The 21,057-nt window shown below is 40.7% G+C and overlaps 1 protein-coding gene across 7 annotated transcripts in view; it reads right to left on the bottom strand.

Moving 5' to 3' along the window:
- CPNE4 (copine 4) overlaps window positions 1–21,057 on the bottom strand; it is a 246,293-nt gene that overhangs the window by 106,427 nt on the left and 118,809 nt on the right. For all 7 annotated transcript variants that reach the window (XM_069811730.1, XM_069811709.1, XM_069811755.1 and 4 more), the window contains one exon: window positions 11,515–11,694. In XM_069811730.1, coding sequence (XP_069667831.1) covers window positions 11,515–11,694 — 180 coding nt within the window. The remainder of the gene's footprint in view (window positions 1–11,514; window positions 11,695–21,057) is intronic.

The following is a 21,057-nucleotide window of genomic DNA, read 5'->3' as shown; positions in this document are numbered from 1 at the left end:
ATGACCTCTCCCCCTTCCCCAAGACGCACAGATAACTTTGTAAAATACATTAAGCTCTTCCACTGAAAGGGGTGGGTATTGTGTACCAGAAACCTTTTCAGATATGTTACATATAAATACCCCCCAGTATGAGAGGATGGGAACCTGTCCTTCAGCTAGCCTCCTTTACACACAGCAAGACTTCTCTCCCTGAACTACCCAAATTCGTACAGCCCCCTTTGCTGCTTTGGAAAGCATCCCAGCTTTCAAAAGGCATCAAGCAGACAGAAACCTGAAACTTGGGAGCTCCCATGCAGGTGGCAGATAGGCGGCTCACTGTTCCAGAGAAGATAATTTATTCTGACATTCTCATTAGTAGATCGCATTAATAAGATTCACCCTCTAAGCCATTAGCATCATTGTGACATAGTAGGCACTCTGCATATGTAAATATGTGTGTTTGGGTGCACCCGTTTACCTGTTGTTAATTAAGTGGCCAGTAAAATGAATCTTGCATCTGGCAACAATGTGCCAACATCATTGCCTCAAACTGTAATTAGCAATTTAGGATCTGCAGACTATCGTTGCAATAACTGTCAGGGAATCTATTTTCCTTAGCAGTAAATTGCCCTTTTTGTTTGTGCACTGTACAAACCAGCTCTCATTGGTTGAAAGAACCACTTCTAAAGAAACTGCCATCAATTATGTATCACATTTATTGTTTATGTATCAGTGTGAATCTTCTTCTGAACATTATCATAAAAAGCATTTGCTGACCTGATTGCCAGACAGCAAATCCTAAACAACAATAATTCGAGGGCCTAGAAAGCATTTGTCTAAGTTCAGAGTTACAGAGATAGCTGAACTGGCAAAATGGCTTACAAGAAGGTAATTAACTACAGGTCTTCCATTTGTCAAGAGTCTTTGGTTTGACTCCTGCTTCAAAAACTTGCAATTTAGAACTTCAGAGAAAAAGGTGCTTTGTCCAAAACTGATGTGAAGTGCAGAAAGTAAATGTGTCTCTCCTTTCTAAAACACAGATAGTAGAATACAGTTCAGCACTATTAAACCTCATTACATTTCCAGAACATGTTTCTTCATGAACATTTTATTAGAAGCATAGCCTACCAGTGAACAAATGGATGTAGAAACTTCTGAGATTTAGGAGGTGAGGCTAAGAGACTTAGGAAGTGAAGTTTATTTGCAACTACAGCCCCATATAAACTATCACCCAGTTTTGCTCTGAGACAGCCCATGTCCAAGAAAACATATACTGAATATGTTTGCAAGAGGTAGGAATAGGAACAGACTGTAAAAGCCACTACTCTGTTTTAGAAAGGGAGGATATGCACATGAAGTGATTCCTATTTATCAAATATGCAATTCTCCCAACAGAACATCATCTCAACTAGATTTCTGGGCTGCAGTGCTAAGGGGTATCAGCTCCGTGGCAAGATGGGGGTGGGAAATTCCCTTGAAGATGATCTTAATTTGCCTTATTAAGTACAAGCCCAAATAGGTTAAGGACAGATCTGAACAGATGATCAATATTGCTGGATTCACAAGTTGCCATTTGATCCTATTTCCAATTTAAGATATATAAAAGGTGCTTTGCTTTTTTTTTATTTTAAAAGTATGAACAGATGCAACATTTTGGATAAAAGGACCGAGGCACTGACACCAGCTGTGTACAGTGCATTGCTCAGCAGTCACTCGGAGACAAGGACTCTGATGAAGGTTTACTCTCTCCTATGTCTGAGTTGTGACTAATCAGCACTGTCTAAGATGAGCTGTGAAGTATAATGACCTATTTTACCTGGGTTGTTTAAGAACCTTTTAAAATATATTTCTCTACGTGGTCCTTCCTTAACCAAATATAGGGGTAACTTTCAATATTATCATACAGAATTCCCAATGCTTATAAATCAAACTAACAAGAAAATTTCATTATGGCTTTTTAACCTAGTGATTTAGCATTGGCAGGAACAGATAAATCCCATATATCATACTGAGAAATCCCGTTTACATTGACAGCTGGGGCTGGTCCAAGTTCTTTTGACATCATTCACTCAGTTTTGCAAGATGCCACCCTGAGCCAGAGGCCTGATGGTCACACTCCACATCTCCTCTGGGATCAGAAAGCTGTGTGGTTTTTATTTACTTGCTTCAATTAAATTGACTTGTATAATATCTAGCTCTGGACATAACACCAATATGCTTTTGTTAAAGGCTTCTTGAAACGTCCATGGATAATAGCCATAGCTCCTTTTCTATTTATGAGCTATGACACTTGGCTTTTGTTAACTCTTGTGACACGACATGTGAACCACTGGTCTCCAATTTTAACAGAACCAAGGACTGGGGAAATGGTCTCCTTAGTGACATGTAAGAGTGTATGCAACTTAGTTTTGTGGTTACAAAACTAGAAGATTAGGACCATTCTAAATAACTCCTTCAATGTCTGAAATTCTTTATTCAGACTGGCCTCTTCTGCCCATTGGACTTTCTTACAGGAACCCCAAATTTACTTATTTAGACAGCCAGGTTAAGCACAGATTTCCCTCCACAGTACACAACTTGAAGATGTCTTTGTATCTCTTCCTTGACAGCTGGGATAGTCAGACAAATAGCTTTACCTGAACAATCACTTCCCAGCACCTCTCTTAATTATTCTCAAGATGTGTTATTCCTGTTATATGGACTTGCAGAGTTGCTTAACTTTCTTCTAGCAGAACCAACTCTTTTCAGGACTGTAAAAAGCACCTAGTCACATTATACTAGCATTTTTCCCTTGATCCAAATGCCTTTTACACAGACTGAATCTTCACTGTCAAATGCATTCACTTGCCTGGTGCAGAGCCCTTGGTGCCACACACAATTCAACCTCAAATCCGGAGAAGCAATCTCCCACCAAACAGCAGTGGTACATGCAGAAACAGAGTGTTTTTCTAAACAGCATCTCCCAGAACTGTGTTGATACATCAAGGAAAGAAAAGTAGCTATCGTGCTCTTTCCAAACACGTGTCTCTTGAATCTCTCACTGACCCTTGCAAAAATCTGCAAATTCTTCTCTAGGTGTCTAAGTGCCCTTCAGTGGATGTTGATCCCTGATCAGCTCTGTGGCTTGATGGGGCTTCTAACTCAACAAGCATTACTTCCCTCCCCCGCCCCCCCAGCACTACTTCAATTTGTATCTTTCCAAATTGCAGTTGAACTACCTCTCTAGCTGCAGAATGACCACTGTAAGCTCTCAGGCTTGTCCATGATTTTGGCATCACATTAGCCCATGCACCAGTGTACAGCTTAAGCCTTACGAACATTCCAGTTGCTTTTGGACTGCTAACCCACACACCTTTAGCTGTGATACTACCTACTGATAGTCTACTGAACCTCTCTGAGCTAATCTCATCTTTTTGCTCACACTATGCATGTGCTCCCCAAGTGGCGTATTTCACTAAGTTATCACCATCTTTTTTTAAACATGGCACTACTTTGTTCACAATGGTGTGTACATCTCCCTGTGGTGGTGGTTGTGAGGCCAACTTGGAAGGACATTCTGCCCAAACTGCACTTCTCTGTGATATGATTTACATTCCACAGTACCACAGCTCTGCTTCCTCCACCCTCCTTAAACTTCAGCAAGGGCTAATTCTGTGCCCTGCAGTTGTCTTTCCCAAGCATTTTGCCTCAGTTATTAGTTATGATTTAGTTATGATTTAGTGTCTTAAGATGGGCTCAGTTAATACCCCAAACTGACAAGACTGAGTCTTCAACCTTACATCATCAGCCTTCCATATTTTCTCAGTGCAGAAAAGTGAACAAACATGTTCCTTTTCAAAGGGGAGTCTTTAAATCCCTGTAATATAGTGTCAGTTTTCCTCCAGTTTAACTAATAGCTACTAACACATTAAATGCTTCAAACCCACTTTATAAGAAGTCTGTCTCTATCTTACGGTAATCCTCTTTGCTTGCACCCCACTGCTTGTAGAGAGAGGATGAACGTTATTTAAGCCTTCTTAAATGTCTTCCACATTTTTGGGGAGGAACCACTGTGTTGGTTATTTCAATCACTAGTTTGTTGGGTTTTTTTGCTTGTACCATGTTGTGCTCAGCATTGCTTGAATTCAAAAAGTGAGAGAAGTACTTGTGAAATTTCAGCCTCCAAGTTGAGACTGCTCAGCACTGTACAGCAATGTGCCTTTTTAAAGTAACAGTTGACTTGAATGAGTTTTTCAGAGCCTCCTGAAGGTACAGCTTTTTGAATTGTTTGCTACAAAAGGTGCTAAAATGCACAGCTGGCCTAACCTAAAGCATCTTTTATCTGAGTTCTGTTCCTTTCTTGACAAGCAATTGCTTTCTTGCCAAGTTGGGGCAGTGATTTTAGCACATACAATTAAAATGGCTTGACTGTTTTTCCAAAATAATTTTTATCCTCAGTGTATAGCAAGAGAAGGATTCTGTGATATGTAAAACTCAGGACATAACCATATCAAAAGTATTTACTAGCTATGATACACTTACTCTTAAGTTCTCCCCTTCTTGCATAAAAATAAGTACAACCCTTAAAGCACCTTCTTCACAGCTACAAAATCTCCCAAGTGAAGGACTGTAATACTTTCACGATATTGCTGCAAGTAGAATGATACAACCAGAGTGGCTAGACAAATGATTGGAGATTTAACATTTGTGAAATGTATCTTGAAGCTTGTCAGTTAAAATATTAGTGCACTCTTAGTTTAATCCATTCAAGTAAAATACTCTAAGCTTTTGAACACCCACAAATAAAATGACAGACTTTACTGACATTTCACCAGTGTGGGTAAATGACTGATTAAGCAAGGGCAGCAGAACTGAGGTAGCTCTGGCTCACAATGTAAAAACTCTCTCTCCTTCTTCACATGTTCATCTTTAGCCTGTTTTTTGACAAAGCAAGATTTGTATAACTCTGATGTGCTTCTGTCTGTCTTGCTATCTATCCTCCCCCAACCACTTTTGAACCCACCAAATAACTTCCATGAATGGTGGCAGATAGTCAAAGATGCATCAAGCATGCTAGATTTCAACATGAAGAGAGACCACACAGCAGGTAGATGCCAGTGACCTTACTCCACCCTCATGAAAAAAAAGTTTTGGGAGATGAGTTCACCTCTACACAGATACCAAGAAATCCTTGCAAGAGAACAAGTTCAGATGCATATGTCCATAATGAAGAAAGTTTCATTCTATCTAACTGCTCACAGAATTCTTGTTTCTTGGTAGAGCCAGTTTCATTGCTATAATCATCCTCTCTGTACATATGATACTTTCTTTACCATACTCATCACCCTTCAAGATTTCTTTTGTTCTCTATAGTACTGATCAGCTCACAGTCTATTTATCACTGAATTACACCTATCTCTGTCTTTGTTTAAGACCTGTACCTGAAAATAGTCAATCAAAACAGAACACTGAGAAAAACAGATATCCCTATCACAAGAGGCAATAACGTTATTACAGGAAATAGCTTATCAATAGCATAAAGGGTCTTTGAATTTAATTAGTATGTAGTGTAGCAGCCCTATTAGAAGTAGTCCTAATAATAACTCATTATAATAGCAAACTAAGTTTCAAATTACTTTTCTAAAGACTGCTACAGTAATTCATACAAAAAGATTAAGTATGTGAAAACAAAGCAGTACAAACTGTACAAGTAATTCCATTAACTTTGACTGGCAAGATTCATGTAGAACTGAAAAATCTTACAGCTTCAGAGAACATGCTGCAGTGGCAAACCAAGAGCTTCCTGGGGATAACTGAGGTATTTAAATGGTTAGATAAGTTAGGGAAAGTGCTGTGTTGATGATTTGCTTGTGCTCTAAGTCCACCGTGGTAGAAAATTACATTCATATCTAGTAAAGTACATTATTCATCCCACTAATGAATTGAGCAACTTCATTTGGAGGAGATCAAAGGCCAAGTATTTAAAGGTATTTAGATACCTAAGGAGGCATACAGACATCTAATGAGATTTAGGAATTCAAACACCTTGAAAAAACTGGTCCTATGTCTTTTGCACTACAGAAGCAGTCAATAGTCTATTAAACAAATATTCTTGTACAGACTACTTCAATTTAATTAATTCAGGTGCACTCATGGCTCTTTTAGCCTTTCTACAATTCAAGAGCAAGGGGATTTACAATGGCTGAAACTGAACTAATAATCAGTCAGCATTTTCAAGTGCATAATCTGCTAATGGCATACATTATTAAAAGCATGCAAGAAACAATACGCATTACTGAGAGGAAGATTTTCAATATAATTTGTATATAAATGCATGTATGGGAAATATTAAATCTCTAAATAATTAATACTTGAAAAGGTTTTTGGCAGGAAAAGATTTACACCTCTGCAGTTTTCTTTACTTGTGCTACTAGTTGAGCAAGTAAGGGAGTTGTGTATTGTAACAATATTTTAAGACTTCTGTAAATTAAAAGAAACCAAACAAGGAATGGAATCACAAATTTGAAAATGGCAAAGATCACCTGTGGTAAGGAATGAAAGAAAAGCCACAAAGGCTATTCCCATAATGCAGAGCTGGGATGGTTCACAGCATTTAAGAAGTAACAACTTTACTGGTTCCTATAATTTAATGATGTGGCAGGCAGAGCTAAGCAGTAATCAAGAATGTCTTGGCAATGTAAGTTTGTTTAGTTCTCATCAGAAAATGATTATTCATTGAAATAATTTTTATGAATTCTTAAAGATCAGGCTGAGACTTCTGGGTAAAACTTCAGAGGAAAGAAGTGTTCATAAGCCACCTTCCTGATACAATTCCTGTGTGGTTAAGAAGTTAACTTTGGCTATTAGAAAGTTTGAGCCCTTACTGTACTAAGTGATGCAATTTCAATGTTTTATAAAGTTTATGGAATATATAACTGAACAATTCCAATAAGAGAGCTTTAGAGAGGCTCAGAACACATGAAGGCACTAAAACATAAGCAGAAAAGGACTTAGGTTTGGGGTTTTGTTATCCCAGCTAAATACCATGAAAATTAGGCTATCAAATTTCAGACAGTGTTTGTCCATCTAAGATTTTTTTTCCCCATTGTTTTCTGATGAACAAAAAAACCCAACCCACTATATAAAAACATAATAAATCCACCTCCTGCCTCTTGAAACAAACAATCATAGTTTTTGTAAGCAACTAAAAAGCAACAGAAATACAAAACCTTCAGTGATTAGATGGGGATTCAGCTGGAAGTGATTACTCTGGGTGAGTGGAGTGCCTGAACACTTTCCTTAGGGATGAGGAAAGGGAAAAACAAAGCGGAAATGGAAGGGGAAGAATTTACTCTCCTTAGTTACAGACAACATCTGTAAAACCTCAACCAAGGATGAACTGACTCATAGCACCTAAACACCTATATGAAAGCAAGAGGTCATCTTTATACTGTGGTGCCCCAAAATGGCAGTTAAAATGCTACTGCTTGTGATTTCATTACCTGTCACTTCAAAGATACATAGGTGCATCTGCTTGCCAGTGCCTATGCAAAGAACAGCAACTATTTAGAGTGAACTGAAGACCTAGAAAACTAGTGGGCAGATGCTATTAGTCCCTTACTCCCAAAGCAAGACCAGCTATGGCTAAGTCATCCCTGCTTTGTTTACTTCTGGTTTGCCAGTTCAAACTTTCTTTTGCCACTTGAAGGCTACGACAAGTATTTGTAAATGTTTCCACATAACACAGGAGTGAGGGTTCACTACACCTCCACTTTTCTCTGGTCTTGCCAGAGGTAGGCAAACTCTAGGGACAGGAAGCCATTGCTATTGTGAAGGTGGCAAAGCACGGGACAAAGCCCAGAGAGGCTGTGACACCTCCATGCTTGGAGACATTCAAAATGGGACTGGACAAGCCCCTGAACAAGCTGCTTAGAGCAGCAGACTGAACTAGAGACTCCAGAGGTCCCTTCTGACTTAAATTACTTTATGATTTTAACAGGAAGAGCACACATTCCCAGGTGTCTATGCTACCTCCTTGCGCGGCATTTCAAGTAAATTGCACTAAACTTTCCCTCCAATTTCAGTTCTTCATTAGGATCACACCCACTGTTCTGTCACAGTTTAGTCTCCGCTTCCAGCCTCACACAGGTTTCTCAATCATATCTTCCTCAAAGTTATTTCATGTGGGATGAAATTATCCAGACTCAGCCTTGAACTCAAGAATTAACAGATTTTTATCAGAACAAGTTGGTTGCATGCTCCAATTCTGATAAGAAATGTCCTCCAGGTAGGAATTCTGTGCACAGATAGCTAAAATTAGGGTAAAAACTAGAAAAGTTAACTTTGCTAGAATTCATCTGCTCTTTCTATAGCTATATTCCTAAACCAAGCCAAAGATAAAACCTTAACAACTTCTTTCACAAATGTGTCTGGATAAAGGATGTTTCATGCTCTGCTGTGTTTTAGAGGACAACACTGCTAAAAAAAAAAGCGTCCCATAATTTCACAGATACGCTTCAGATTCAGAATATTTGTGAGGTTACAAGCACAACACAGTATAGTTTCCTTGCTTAAGTAGCTACAGTATGACTGTACAACTTAATTGTTAAAAAATAGTATTATTAGGTGTTACTTTTATGCAGTTACTTAGAAATAAACTGTAAAATGAAAAATAACATATTTTAAAAATGCATAGTTTTTAATTATGCATCTTAACCTACTATTTAACAATGCCACTTTATTTAAGTAATACAGCATGGACAGCTTAATTCACTGGAGTATGGTACATGCTTTTGATGTAAAGTTCCTTAAGAAACTTCATTTTATAAACCACATGTAATTGCAGACCATGTTTTAAGATGATGCTACTAACTGAGGAAAATGTATTTGCACTTTCAACTTTAGTACCTTCTCTAATATTTTAGGGCTTGTTTGATCTGACTATCATTTCAATTGTACAGAACATATTTGTTAACATTCTGCAAATTGGCACATTACCAGGACACTCTGAAGAAGCTGGGAAACCGGAATGTAGAAAGAGCCTTTCTGAGTGGCAGGAACAGACTTTTAGTATTTAAAAACACACCAAAAAATTCCTCCCCAAAACCTTGCACTAAGCCTTTTCCCACTCAAACTCATCAAGAGATAATCTACTATTGTTTTATTTAAAAGGGCAACTTTTGAGCATGATGGACAAAACAAACCACTTCAAGGAAATATCTCTATTTCACACATTGACATTTTCTTAATTACACTCAGCAGGTATCTATCCACAACAATTTGTTCTACTGTGTTTAAATACTGTGGCACATAAAATGCCTGTTGATGCATCTACTCTTCACATCCAGGTATAACTGACTACGTGCCAGGATGCTGCTAATCACAGTATTTACCAGTAGAGGCATAGAATCATAAAATGGTTTGGGTTGGAATGGACCTTAAAGATCATCTAATTCCAACTCCCCTGCCATGCGCAGGGACACCTTCCACTAGACCAGGTTGCTCAAAGCCCCATCCAGCCTGGCTTTGAACACTACCAGGGATGGGGCATCCACAACCTCTCTGGGCAACCTATTCCAGTGCCTCACCACCCCCACAGTAAAGAATTTCTTCCTTACATCTAATCTAAATCTACCCTCTTTCAGTTTAAAGCCATTGCCCCTTGTCCTATCACTACACTCCCTGATAAAAGTCCCTCCCTGGCTTTCTTGTAGGCCCCCTTTAGGTACTGGATGGCTGCTATAAGGTCTCCCTGGAGCCTTCCCTTCTCCAGGCTGAACAATCACAACTCTCTCAGCCTGTCCTCACAGGGGAGGTGCTCCACCCCCCGATCATCTTCATGACCCTCCTCTGGACTCACTCGAGCAGGTCCATGTCTTTCTTATGTTGGGGGCCACAGAGCTGAACGCAGTACTGCAGGTGGGGTCTCAATGAGAGCAGAGCAGAGGGGAATAATCCCTTCCCTTGACCTGCTGGCCTCGCTTCTTTTGGTGCAACCCAGGATACACTTGGCTTTCTAGGCTGCCAGTGCACATTGTCGGCTCATGTCCAGCTTTTCATCCACCAGTACCCCCTAGCCCTTCTCTGCAGGGCTGCTCTCAATCCCTTCATGCCCCAGCCTGTATTTGTGCTTGGGATTGCCCTGACCCATGTGCAGGACCTCACACTTGGCCTTGTTGAACTTCATGAGGTTCACGTGGGCCCACCTCTCAAGCCTGTCAAGGTCCCTCTGGATGGCATCCCTTCCCTCCAGCGTGGTGACCGCAGCACACAGTTTGTTGTTATCGGCAAACTTGCTGAGGGTGCACTCAATCCCACTGTCTACATTGCCAACAAAGATGTTAAACAGCGCCGGTCCCAACACCGACGACCCCTGAGGAACACCACTCATCACTGCTCTCCATTCGGACATCGAGCCATTGACCGCAAGACTTTGAGTGTGACCATCCAGCCAATTCCTGATCCACCAAGTGGTCCATCCATCAAATCCATGTCTCTCCAATTTAGAGACAAGGATGTCGTGTGGTACAGCATCAAACGCTTTGCACAAGTCCAGGTAGATGACATCCATTGCTCTTCCCTTATCCACCAATGCTGTAACCCTGTTGTAGAAGGCCACCAGATTTGTCAGGCACAATTTGCCCTTAGTGAAGCCACATTGGCTGTCACCAATCATCATCTTATTTTCCACATGCCCTAGCATAGTTTCCAGGAGGATCCACTCCATGATCTTGCCAGGCACAGAGGTAAGACTGATTGGCCTGTAGTTCCCCGGGTCTTCCTTTTTTCCCTTTTTAAAAATAGGACACTGTAGTGCGCTACCAGTCAGCAATATAGAATTCACTGCAGACCAGGCTCTGACAACCTCTAGATATCAATCCTGTGGGTAGGACTCATCAGCCTTAAGTTCAGTCATCTTAAAAGTTAGGTATCTACTCTAAGCCAGCTGTCTAGACTCTCTTGATAAGTGATGGAGAAAGACAGGTATCTCCTGAAGACAATTTATCCTAATCTATGGTGGGTGTCTTAGGTGGAATGAATCAACTGCTGGAACGGTCTGATTCTCTCCACTGAACTAAAGATGGAAATCAGAAGAGTAACTTAGTCTAGACACCTAACTTTTGGATGACTGAGAGTCAGGGAAATGAATCCAACCCTATGTCTCTATTTGCCACATCACCAGGCACTACCCTATGTGAATAAAGTGTATTTGTAAATGTTTCTTGGACTTGGAACTTGCTTTAAATCCCATATAACATTAGGAACAATCATTTTCTCCCAAATCAGTCTATTTCTCAACACTGGTGTAATGAGCCTGGGCTCTTACTGTACAAGGCCAATGACTGACACTCAGTTTCCTATAGCACTGCCTGACTTGAAGCTATACTACAACAGTAAATCAAACCAGCAGAAGTTCTTAATTATCCTGTTCAAAGCACCGATTAAGAATTTTGTCATGAATGACAAATCTCACCCGTCAGTCACTTAACAAAGCGATACATTTCATATATATACAAAAGATGAGCGATGAGGGGGAAAACCGTCAGTGATACCTACTTGTCCAAGAGTGCACTCCATGCCACCAAGAAAATCTGCTTCCTTCAGCCCATTGTGATTGCTGCTAATGTCATGGACTTCAAACCGCAACCGCTGCACCTCTTCAAAATAGAAGTCCACCGTGAACAGCTTCGAGAAGATGGGATTTATACAGGTTCGAATCACTTCTGTTCTGTCAACCTGCCAAATGGAAAAGAGGTCATATGAATGGTTTCTCTTTCTACCAGTGATGGACTACAATGAGCTCCTGAAACACAGTTTTCTCATTTGTCAGGACTGACAGCTGTGACTGTGGCCACGGACACTACCATTTCTATGGGCAGCAGCAGCTGCTGTTTCTGCACAGGGCTGGCCACATGCAGAAGATAAGACCAAGTTCCCTTGCCTCTCTGTTCCAGCAAGTCTTTGGCAGATATTGGTAGGAACACGGGGCACAGCCTACAGCTTCCTTCACAGGGTGAGCAATCACTGCCCCTGTTGCGTATACTAGATCAGTCAGGTGGCAGAGTCAGGAGCTGTGCATAGGCAAAACAACTGTCTTGTGCTGGACTAATAACTGGGAAATTAACTATAGAGTAGCTACAGAATTTACACATCCAGCAGTACCCATCCATCACTACAAAACAGCAGCACAGCGATACAGTTTTATCAAACTAAATGGAAAAGCAAGCAAAAACCCCAGTAATTACTCATTTTGGACAACTTGCATGATTAAAGAGTGGAGAACTGGATCCACAACAAACAACTTTTCTTAAAAAATATATCAATTTTTCCACCTCGCTAACTTTCAAGAATCTGATGGATTATACACTGCTTATCCCTACCTCTGAGCTTTACAATTGCTAAAGAAACACCATCAAATCTAAATTGCTATTTCTTCAAAAAAGTGCTTATAGAGTACCTTCTAGTTCTCTTAAAATGCAGTACTTGGGTTTCCTATTTTTGAAGTAGGCCTTTGCTACTTTTCATTATGATGCATTATTGGTGACACCGTAAGAAATAAAGCAATTTCCTTTTTTTCCACTCTCTTTGTTCTGGCACAGAAAAAAACCTAATAATTCTGCAAGATTAAAGGAACTGATCCTAAAATGAAGTAGGACTTGGGCACATCAGTCACTAGACAGGAGGTGGCTCATGTGCCATGGAAAAGACAAATTAAATTGCTCAGAGGAAAAGTGATGAGATCCTTTGTCTGATTCCTGATCAGGAACATCTGTTGCACAAAAAATGACAGCCACTTGCTTCACTTTTCAGAGTTTATAATGCATTAGCCTTGCGAGTAGTTGTCAGCAAGGACACAAAGAGTCAAGCCAATCAAAAGCATGGGGGGGAGGAGGGGGAGGTATGAAAAAAAAGCAGCTCCTGGTAGCACAGATTTATTTTAGTGCTCATCAAAGGTGTCAGGTTGACAGCTCTAACAGCTGAAATTCTTTTGCTAATCATCAAACAGATGCTACCAGTCATCAAACAGATGCAAACCAGTACTACCACTGCTGTCTTCTCACACAGCTGTGTCAATGTGCTCTGACTATGCCAAGAGCAGACCATCACAAAAAGAAAGCAGCTTTACTTACAAATTCAATTCTTAATCTCTTTGCTTAGACTAGCTAAAAATGATGGTTCTGATAACAGTGATGCAAAGCATAATAAGAATAACATAGGTAAGAAAGGATACCAGCTACCTTCATTCAGGTACTTAGTCTATCTCAAAAATTTTTTGGTCTCCACTTGCAATCAGTGTGACTTGAAATCACCATTACTGCTACAACATGAAATACTCCCAATGTCAGATGACCAGTCAGTTCAATGGGATGTCCCTGAGATCTCTTCTAAGTGGAAAAGGATTCTATCCACTTGCAGAAGAGCAGTCATCTCATGAAATAGAGCATCAGGAGACTCAATAATTGAAACATTTAAATGACCAGTTTTAAATTTTTCTTCATAGCCACAGCAATCTCCTAAACTCATTCCTTGTATGTATATAAACTTAATTTAATGGCATCATCTTAAACGCATCATTGGTACGGCAGATCTCCTCAGGCAGTAACTGAAGTTTCTCTGTTATTGTTTCTCCTCATCTCTACTTTGCTGCTGGAATGTGGGGAAATAGTTCTCCACTGTGAAATGCAGCAAGATTTACACCTGTGCTCAACACAGGTTAAATACGTGACTGTTCAAGGGAATGAAGTGCCTTAAGATGGAGGCACAGGTCTATACATGGGGACATTAAGAATTTCAGTTTCATATAGCGATAAGACACTGTTTGCTTTTTTCCAGCCTGTGATTGACAGACACAGTACTGAAATATAGCCATTTCACTGAATTTCCCCAGTCTTCCCACATTACTGAGATGATATATCAAGCCAGCATGTCAGAGCATGGGACTAGGTGAGAAAAATCTGTATCAAAAGAAGCAATGCCAACAGCTCCACAAGTGATACAAAATTCTTCATGCCTCTCTCAGCAGTCAGCAACATGCAATAGCATTAGCCCTATTAGTCTACCTTGTCTCCAGTCTGCTTTGTCAGCGTTATTTCATAGTTACCCTACTCTTTGGCTAGAAAGTCTGGCAGGGTCCTCAGCATGAGAATCCCAGCTCCACTCCCTTGCTTTGATTACTGTGCAGCAGGGCTAAGCACTGATAACCAGCTGGAGTGACTCATGATGAAGCAGCAGTGGTGAACAGAACAGTTCGATAAATTCACTAACTCATGGAACGCTCTAGATTAAAAGATGCTATATAAATACAAGGTATAATCTCCATTTGACTTCTGCCACTTATTAGAGGCTGTTCTTTCTTGAGTCTTCCTCCTCTCATATTCAACTGTAAAGCCTTAACGCTCTCTTTAGAAATGCTGGATGAGCGTGAAACCTTAAAGAAAACTGGTGAGAATACTATTGCTAGGTGCAGTTTCATGCTGATAATCATCTAGGTCATGAACTACAGTGCTGCAGACACTTAAAAAAAAAAAGGCTGACTTGTTTTTGACCACAACAACCTACCCCAATACCTGCAGGACCTGTTTCATTTCAAGCAAAATCTGGTGTCATGTTCCGTGCTAACCTGAAACACAGGTCCATAGCAGTCTGACAAGATGTTGACCTCATGCCACATGTTCTTAATCCCACTGTCACCCAAAATCAATAACAGCACTTCCACTTGTGTGGATGATGAAGGCTCAAATGCTTCAAGAAAACACAGTTCAGCTTTGCCCAGCCTCATCAACTGAACATTCAGAAAGTTAGAACTTCTTAGCTTGAATGCTCTCCAAAACACAATGAAGAACACCAGCAACCACATTAAATCTCCATTACTTTTGCAGAAGAGAGCTTTTAAGTCCAACAACAGTATGTTATAAGCAAGTGGAACTTACACTTTTGGTCTCGTTACAGAAAACACCAAACTCTTGGGCAACCTAATCCTGAAGGCAGGTAGATTTCTCAACAGGACATGGACAGGGGTCATGCCCACAGCTTTAGGATTTGCTGATGCCTGACATATGAGCCATCTGTTATTTCTGGACTTTGCTAGAACAAGGAATTTCTCCAACTTATTAAAGCAGAACAAATTTTCAAAAGAAACAATTGACAGCTACATGCACCTTTGGGCTGTACCAACAGTTAAAACTGACCTTAAAAAGAGCAGTGCTTCAGCTGACACCACGATCCGAACATCTGCTTCATGATACAGCTTTACCTGCACTTTCCCTTCAAGGACAATTTATACAGAGAAAAGGACTTGCATCTTCACCTCCTGGGATGGACTCACGCTGCTTTCCTTCTTCATCACTTTAGGCCCATGTCACTCCACAGAAGGTGGCACCCTGCTGAGCAGCCAGGATTACTTGGCAGGCCCATCTGGATGCAGCCACCCTGCGAGCTTCTCTTTGGGGAGCTACGAATGACATACAAACACCAAAGTAGGCCTCCACAGCGTAAAGCACCATCTCAACAGCAGGAACTAAAATATAGAAAAGAAAAGGACTTCTTGCTTTGGGCCTTCTGAACCCTCTCGTCAAACCCAGAGGAAGCTGGAAGCTGGGTTTGAAAGTTGTTTTCTCTCTGTACCGCTCACCATGGATGGACAGTTAGCAGAATTGTTTGCCTGCTTTCCTGTTGACCCACCATCACTGCTGAAGAACTGCAAAACCTCCTTTGCAGTCAGATAGCATCAAATTAAAGGAAGCTCAAAAGACAGATAAACAAATAGTAAAATTCAGGCTTCTTATGCTGTTTGCATCTTTTGTCTGTGAGCTACTAAAAAGCAGTCAGCTTTGCAGAACTGTGATAAACATGGTAATTTCAGTGAGGAAACAATTCCCCATCCTAGCTAACATTTCACTGACAAAGAAGTAATTCCATTGTTAAACTACGGGCTGAGGATCTCCTCTCTATCTTCCACCACTAGTTGAAAAGTGAAGTTGAGGAAAAAGAGCCAGCCTGAGGGGGATTTTTTTTAATTCTTCTATCAAAATTAGATTAAATATAAACTATTGTATATGCAAGGATGAACAAGGATTCTGTAGAAGCTTACTGTCACCTGGTATCTAAGGCTTTCAAGTGATCATAAACCAAGCTTTCTCAGTATGCCTTTGAGTACCAGGGAAAAGGAGAATTTTCTACAGGACCTGAAGCTCTGCACCTCAAGGCTGTGCTTCAGAGTTTAGCACAGATCAGCTGTGTGGAGAACTCAGTGTCCCACACAGATAACTGGTCCCTATCTGCTCTCCACTGTATTTCTAGCAAACACATAACTAGCACAAAAGCAACACATTTTCAGTGGTTCTTACTTGACAACTTTGAGGTGAAGACCAGCCAAAAGTCAAAGGGCCACAGAGAAGTCACTGTCTTCTCACCGAAAGGACAATTCTTTGGGGGAATTTTTAATCAGGTTCATGAAATAGCATGGCAATGCTATAGTCAATAATGATACAGCTGTCTCATAAACTAAGGAAAATCTTCGGTCTACAGAACTATGGTCTGAAAATTTATAATGGTGCTGCACTTCCTTAAGTGTTTTTTAAAACTGGTTAAAAAGCCACGAACATACAAATTCTATTAAATAGAGAGCGGGTGCTGCTATTCAGCCCAAAGCATGCTTTTTGTGGCTGTTACATTTTTAGCAAGTTCTTAGCCCAACAAATAAACCCACTGTTCCCTATACATTGTACAGGCCAACAAGGGAAAACCAACAGGCTGTATTTTCAGTAGAAATCATTATAAAATGCTGATTAAAGCGAGAAGAATCACATTTGTCAGCTGAGATGACAAAATGCACAGAGGTGAAGGGGTAGCATTATTTTTAGGTCATCTGAATTTTAACAAGACTGAAAATTTCCATGATACAGTACCTCACATGAAAATTTGATACCAAACAGAAATCAATTTACACTTTGCTTGGTGGCTCCTGAGAAAGTTATTAATAATTTTTTTTTATTATTAACAGTGCTTTCACACCATCACATCTCTATCCCACAAATGAAAAGTCATTGCAAAGGTGACCATAATTTACAGCCCTTGTTTTCAGTTTAACTGATGTCTGAAAACAGTGAAAAGAAACCAATAGGTCTTCAACTCTTTTTAGGCTGCAGAGTTCAAAGCTAAGCATAATCTTGTCAATGTCGGCAAAAACCTTTTGGCCACAGGTTCACTGGAAGAGAAGCATTTAACATGAATGGTCTGGAAAGTATCTGCAAGTAGTTTCTTTTATTTATGTGATATAAATATTAGACAGCTTGTAAACCTCCAAGTCACAACCATGAAGACCTGCTTTCAAGCACTGGAAAAACTAATACATAGAAACAGCCCAGGCCTCAAGGGGCTCCAGTCTAAACAATTGGAATTACAGTAAAACAAGCATTACTATTTCTTAGTTGGAAAGATCTTCATTAAGAAAGCCCGCTTCTCTGTTCAGGGCCACTGACTGTCCTTTGCTTAATTCCTTTTAATTTCTCTGTTATTTTTCATTGCTCTGAAGCAGAAAACAGATAATTTATAATATTTACTATGCATAAATCCTTTGAGAAGTTCCTGGATGGAGTTTGCCTTATGTGCTCATAGCTTTTACAAGAAGAGAGAAATATGACTGTGGATAGCTATTTGCATATAGTTTATCTCATCCACTTAGAAACACAATGCTATATAGTTACAATAGCCACTGCACAGATGAGCACTCAGTATTTGCATTCGAGGACCTATACTGTTCCTTGGCAGACTCGCAGTCAGTACAGATTTTAGAGTCTCATCTGAGCAACCCAAGCTCTCAAACTTAGAAAACCTGCAAAAAAACATGGGTGCAATACAGTGCTAACTACTTGTGGCAAATCATGGTAATGTCATTCAGGAGCTGAACAGGGAGCTCATTTCAGCTGGGATAGGAAAGAGTGATGCTCAATCCCTACTATGAAGAAAGCAGGTCCTAAACTGGTTGGGAACCCTTGTTCCAAGGGAATCCCCAGGTTTATGGAACAAAAGACATCTCTGGGGAAGCTACAAGACTCCCCTTCAGCTTTAGGACCATGTGCAGCTGTCATCATCGACCTCCTTGGTAAGTCTAGGCTTTCTAGGTTGCATAAAGATACTGGAAAGACAAAGGTATCCCTCCCACTCACTGTCATTTAGGAAAGCTCAGATATGAGAGAAAAAAAGCAAGTGGTCAACTAATGCATTAATGCATAGTCACACTGTCCCTGAATGCACTAGATACCTGCTTTTAGTTTAGTCTCCTCTGGAAAGAAATACTTTCATTTCATTCAAATAGGTCTGGGAATTACGGGATACCAAGTCTTCTCAGCCTAATGCCATGGAACCCAAATCTTTCGGGCGTGAGTGATAATTTTTAGTCACTGTATAGACTGCAGTGAAAGCAAACAGATTAAAACTGTTACTTTATTGGGAGAATTTCATGTAACCCCCTTGGATCTCTAATTACTTTCCTGATGACATTGCTGATGGGACTCCATCTGCATTTGTCAGTGCTGGGAGACCTGTTCTGCCATGATTCTGTGACCGTTTTAGTTGGATGACATTGACACAATCTGTGTAGATTCTGACCCACTACTTCCCACCAACAATATTTTAAACAAGCCCCCCCCCCAATAAAAACATAAAAAGCATGTAAAATATTAAAAACACCGCATAAAAATATGAAATATTATCATGTTAGTACTAATGTCAATTAATTTATATTGAGATATTCATGTATAATATTAAAATATTAAATTACACTTTAATGTTGGTTTTTTTTTTTTTTTTACAAAGGACTAAAAGGCTAATTTGGCCTAGCGGTAAATTGCAGAGCATCTAATGTATGCACAGCCAGTAAAAAACTACACCTAGCACATGTGGTTGTATCACAGGGGATGTTGTGTCCCTATAAGTACAGAGATGATCAGGCATTTTCCAGGGAAAGAGTGTGGCACTGGAACATGAATGTAGGTTAAACAAGAAGTTTGGAGGCTTTGTCAGCCACAGAGGTTTGATGAAACTTTTGCCTGGAAAGGTTTGAAAATAACCCAGCTGCTGCTCTTCCTGGACATCAGAGGTTCAGACAAAGGTCTCTGCTCTGTCTGATTCAGACCAGAAACGCTAACTTTGGTCCCTCACACCACCAGGGACCATCTTAGCCACCAGGCTACTGGCTATTTCACACGGCTCCCTCTGCATTCTGTTTTCTATAAATTATAGAATACTCACTGTCCCAGAGAAGCAGACTGCAACCATGTCCCACCACACGACTTCATCTTTCCTGACCCTAAGAAATGCCTTAAAATGACACATACAGTCTTCAGTTTGCTTGACACATGAATGCAGTGCCATAGTGCTGGTGGTGGGGGAACGCTGGCTGACCCCCAACACCAGTGCCGGTCCCACCACGCGGTGCGTAAGGTCAGGAAGGGTCACAGCAGTGCCTCTGGGTCACGCTGTAGTCATATGTTCGAGTTACGGCCTAACTGTGATGATACTGCTCAATTTAGGGTTAAACACAATGCACTGTCCTTTAGGGATGACCATTACTCAATAGTTTCACTATGTAGGCCTGGTTACTTTGTATAAACGATGCAGGCTTTGCCAGCCAGCATACCCTTGAAGAAGGAACTGAAGACTGACAAAAAGGAAACATCCTGCCCCAGAAGGCACCGGATGATTGCCAAAGCAGCATGAACTAGGGGAAAGTAAAGGTGGCAGGGGAGATCACGACCACTGACTCAATTCAAGACCTAAAAGACTTACACCCCCCCACCCCACCTCCTTGAGCATGCGCTGTAGAATAAAAGAACACTGTACTTTTAATTTGAAGCAGAAAAAACCTTAGCCCAATAGAAACGGTGGCAGATAAGCGACTACTGGTAATGATTTTGGGGAAGGACTTTGGAAAATAAGTGGGTGAATCTAAAAGTGTATAAATTGCTTGCTTAACTACAGGGACTACAGGGTGTGCTAGCTTTGTGGAATTACCACCTAGCACCCATCTTTGTGCAAATATGATATAAATAATGCCTCTCCTGAGTGTATGATTATTGGCTCGTTGCATGCCGGGAAACGAATCCGCTTTTCGGACAACAACGCTGTGCTCATGTAAAAGTGAGTCCCAACTGCCAGACGTATGCACACATGTCACTGGCTAATCCCCGACCTGTTCTGGCCTCCTGAACTAGTCACTGTCTCAGCTCGGCTGCCGGTGCTGCGCTGACTCTTCTCCATCTGCTGGCTTGTTAAAGGGAAGCACTAAAGGGCAGAGGGGTTGGTGAACTGCTGAACTGGGACCAGCTCCCAGAAGAAGCTCCTCACCTGGAAAGGAGGAAACCCCAGACTGTGTCATCTGCAAAAGCTTTCACTTACTGCCTGGCCAGTCCAGGCTCAGGGATGGTAAGGAAAACACGTATGGCAATTTTAATTTGCCTCCTGTGCATTAAGATTTGGCATAAAGCACGGAATAGCAAAGAACTCCAGCCCTGAAATTTTAACTGAGGACAAAAATTAAATGCTGCAGCTTCTCTGAGCCTAATTGCAGAACTTCTTCTGTATGTAAAAACTGTAAAACATAAACGTTTTTACAACTATTGACCTTGGGTTATAAAGGATGACACTTTTTGCACCAGCTGCTGTACTGTGAATATTCAAGCCAGTTTTGAAAAGCCAGTTGCAGAACATTTCAGTGAACCTGAAAAGCACAATGTCTCTTCAGAGCACATCATTAACGCAGCGTAAATTAAGGCCTTTCCAATGAACAATAGTTAAGTGGACTGAACACTGAGAGGACGATGATAACGTAGTGAGATAGCAGTAACTGCCTTTTCTAGAGGATATTTTACATTTCCTTACATTTAAAACGGGAACACTTGTAATTCTGAACTTTTGTGCGTAATATTTTGAGTCCTCCTAGAGATCAGAAGCACAAGTCTGAAGAGAGAAAGTCACTTCAGGTATGCATAAAAGATGGCGACAACTTCTTGATGAGCAGCTAAACTTGCTGCAAAGCAGCACAAGGATTTAATCTCACCTGGAGCCTCCAGGGTAGGTCCCCCAGGGTGCTCAGGGATC

Source organism: Haliaeetus albicilla, chromosome 2, assembly GCF_947461875.1.
Source record: "Haliaeetus albicilla chromosome 2, bHalAlb1.1, whole genome shotgun sequence".
In the NCBI taxonomy this organism is placed as follows: domain Eukaryota; kingdom Metazoa; phylum Chordata; class Aves; order Accipitriformes; family Accipitridae; genus Haliaeetus; species Haliaeetus albicilla.
Note: the sequence above shows the minus strand (reverse complement) of the source record. Positions and strands in the feature narration are given on the sequence as shown.